This window comes from Medicago truncatula, chromosome 6 (assembly GCF_003473485.1).
Source record: "Medicago truncatula cultivar Jemalong A17 chromosome 6, MtrunA17r5.0-ANR, whole genome shotgun sequence".
Taxonomy (NCBI): domain Eukaryota; kingdom Viridiplantae; phylum Streptophyta; class Magnoliopsida; order Fabales; family Fabaceae; genus Medicago; species Medicago truncatula.
The window spans coordinates 3,613,031-3,616,326 of NC_053047.1; the positions used below are offsets into that span (position 1 = coordinate 3,613,031).

At 32.4% G+C, this 3,296-nt stretch overlaps 1 protein-coding gene across 1 annotated transcript; it reads right to left on the reverse strand.

The window, feature by feature from the left end:
* Positions 1 to 1,100: 1,100 nt before the first annotated feature.
* Positions 1,101 to 2,659, reverse strand: LOC11407679 (zinc-finger homeodomain protein 9). Its single transcript, XM_003618445.4, has one exon. The coding sequence runs from the start codon at positions 2,284 to 2,286 to the stop codon at positions 1,285 to 1,287; it is 1,002 nt and encodes a 333-aa protein (XP_003618493.2). The 5' UTR covers positions 2,287 to 2,659; the 3' UTR covers positions 1,101 to 1,284.
* Positions 2,660 to 3,296: the final 637 nt, after the last annotated feature.

Consider the following 3,296-nt stretch of genomic DNA (forward strand, 5'->3'; position numbering starts at 1 on the left):
TTAGTTAGATTATATTTCTCAAAATGGCTGCATGCTTGATTAAAGAGAACTAAAGCAAGCAAAGTTGGTCCAAATATGGGAAAAGGTTTGACTCATATCTCGTAAAAAAGTAAATTTTATTTTTACTTTTAGCATTACGACACAATTTTAACTTTATATGCATTATTTGAATCTTAATATATGTTTTGATCCTGATAAATCATCGATGTTCTTTTAATAGATTCCGATGTGTTATCAGAATTCAACTCACCTAAATTTTTCATTCATGAAAAATTAAAATGATAAATAAGGTTTCTTTTGGAATCATATAGCCACGTCATCCCTAAAGTACATCATTATTCTCCCCTTATCGACTACATTATCATATTAACCAAAAATACCAATAAAAATGTACATCCACCCCCTAATAGAACAAGATTTGTTTATGCTCATGATTTGATTTCTTCTTCTTAGAATAATGAAAGTATACATGGAGATTGGAATAGAATATTACACTTTTATTTCAACACCGCCCTTAATAATAGTTAATAAATTTTAAAACCTACGTAGCAACACTTTCTGCCTCTATCTTTCAGACACAATATTTGAAGGAAAATTTAATAATTATTATATTATTTCCATGTCCGACCAGAGAGACTCAGAAAAAAAAAAGTACAGAATGCTTTACAATCATCATCTCAACAAAAATAAAACACCAAATAATACGCTGCCAAATAAACATGCTTAAGGAGCTAAAATAATATTTATAAATTAGTAAATCATAATTAATATAATAATTTAATATAATAATAGACAAACATACAGGAAAATTGGTTGGTGTAACCAAGAGATTAAGACAAATTAAGTAATAAATAAATAACAAGTATTCAATTATCATAACTTCTCTTAAGAATGCACTATCTGAAGTTTAGTCGCGAAATATTACAAAACTAGAATCCAATCCATTTACCACTAGAGTTTGATTGCTTTGTAAATATGAAATAGTGAATACGAAAAAAAAAAGGGATTAAGTTAAAAAATAAATTAAGAAGTTGATCATCACAATCTCAAAATTAAGAAAAACTAAATTAAATTGAAAAATAAAAATGTTAACCCAGAAGTTGATCATCATCATTATCATAATAATCTCATTAATTAACAAAAACTAAACAATTAAATTGAAATTAAAAAAAAACAACTAAATTAACTAGTACCATCTCATAATTACTCTATAATAATCTAAACATATTAATTATTATTATTCCCTCATTTTTTTTAATCTCTCATAAAAAATAAAAAAAAAGATCAAGAAGAAGAAGAAGACCCATTAGTAGTACCACAAGCAGCAACATTACTCCCATTATTCTCATTCTCACAACCACCACCAGAACCACCGTCCACGGAGGCGTTCACGGCGGCGCTGTCACCATTACCATTAACATGATCTAATGATAATTTTCTTCCCAAAGTGTTCTTATTATTATGCATCCAAACTTTGAGAACACTTCTATCAACACCAACTTCATTGCAAAAACCATTCACCATTTCTTCATCTCTCTTCTGCATCTTCCACCCAACTTTATCAGCAAATTCATGCATCTTTTCCTTCTGTTCCTGCGTGAATTTTGTTCTGAATCTTTTTCTACTTGTTCCCATAGGTGAACTTAGGTGGTTTAACGGTGCAGCAGTGTTTTCCGGTGGGATAGAAAGACCAACTCCGGCGCCGGAGAGTGCTAAGAGCATATGTGGGGCTGATGGGTATGATGAGATCGGTGGTGGTGATGGTGAGCTTGGTGAACGTGACTGGAAAAGAGGTGGTGGTGGTGGGTGGTGACGGTGATGAGGTTGATATTCAAAAACGGTGGAAATTGGTTCTTCCGGTTCACGGCGGTGGAAATTCCGGTGACAACCACATGCGGCACATTTTATGGAGGCAGGGTCATCGGAGGTGGCGGTTGGTGATGGCATGAATTCACAACAACCGTCTAGGGCATGACCACCTAGGGTTGCCACGTGGTTTTTGAGACATTCTTTGTAAGTAACAACAACGTTGTTAAGGTTATTAACGTTGTTGTTGTTGTTGTTATGGTGGTTGGGGTGGTGGCGTTTGAGAACACCATTTGAAAAAGACAAAGGTTTTGTTATGTTTGATAATATGGGTTGATGGATTCGGGTCGGGTTTTCCGATTCGGGTTGTTGTTCTTTTGTTAGATTTGTTGTTAAAGATGTAGTAGTGTTTGTGGAGTTTGAGGTTGTGTTTGTGTTTGTGTTTGTGGTGGTTGCTGTTGCTGTTATAACTTCCATCATGATGATAACAAATCTAGTAACATCTAATTCATACAAAAAATAGAAACAAAAAATCTTACCTTTGTTTCACTTATAGGGTGTTATAAGATTTTGTGATAATTGGGTTCTAAGATATTAAAACCACATAAATATATATCACATCATAGCTTAAGTTATAACACTACTACTCTCCATGAAGAAGCTTGGTCTTGAGGTTCATATCTTACTTTTTTTATGAAAATTTGAGGAATTGAAGAGAGAGAGAGACAGAGAGAGAGAGGGAATGGGAATGGTTGCTTTGGGGAGGGAGAGGGGAGGGAGATGGAGGAGAGGGGAGGGAGAGAAATTGAGAGAGAAAGTGGAGGTGATGTTAAGTGACGACTGTTGATAATAGAAATCCGGGTTATGTGGTTGTCCCTTCTTAACCACTTGTGAATTTTAACCCTAGTTCTAATCTATGGTTAAGTTATTGACCTTACTTGGGGGTTAGATATGAGTAATAAATATACCCCCTCTTCAAATTTATTACTATCATTTCTAATATACTTTCATGCTTATTTTGCATAAATTAGTAACATATGATAGACGAAATGAAGAAATTCATTTTGGTTGGTCTAAATGGTTTTAGATGGTGTTAACTTGTAACTTTCGGGTGTGTTCTTTCTAAAGGTTAGGTTCAATTTTATCAAGGTCAATTTAGCTTCTTCAAATTCAGATGGGTTAATTTAGCTTTTTTTCGAAAAAAATAATAAACGATACTTTAATTAAATTTTGATTATAATTAAAATTATAGGTAAAGATATGTTGCACTTTTTTATACTGTAATAAACTATATTTATCTTTTTCGATTTCATTATTCTTTAACCAAATCAAAAGAGTTTAATTTATTTACGCTCGATATAAAGTAAATTTCATTTGAATTCAACAATGAGTTGTCACGTCATTTAATTAATATGACATGTTGCATATAAGGAAGAAAAAACTAAAAATGTCGGTGCATATTTTTATGTGTTGACTTATCATAATTAAGA

What these genes read in the sequence shown, in the direction of transcription:
- LOC11407679 (XM_003618445.4), bottom strand. Translation starts at nt 2,286, where the DNA reads ATGATGGAAGTTATAACAGCAACAGCAACCACCACAAACACAAACACA.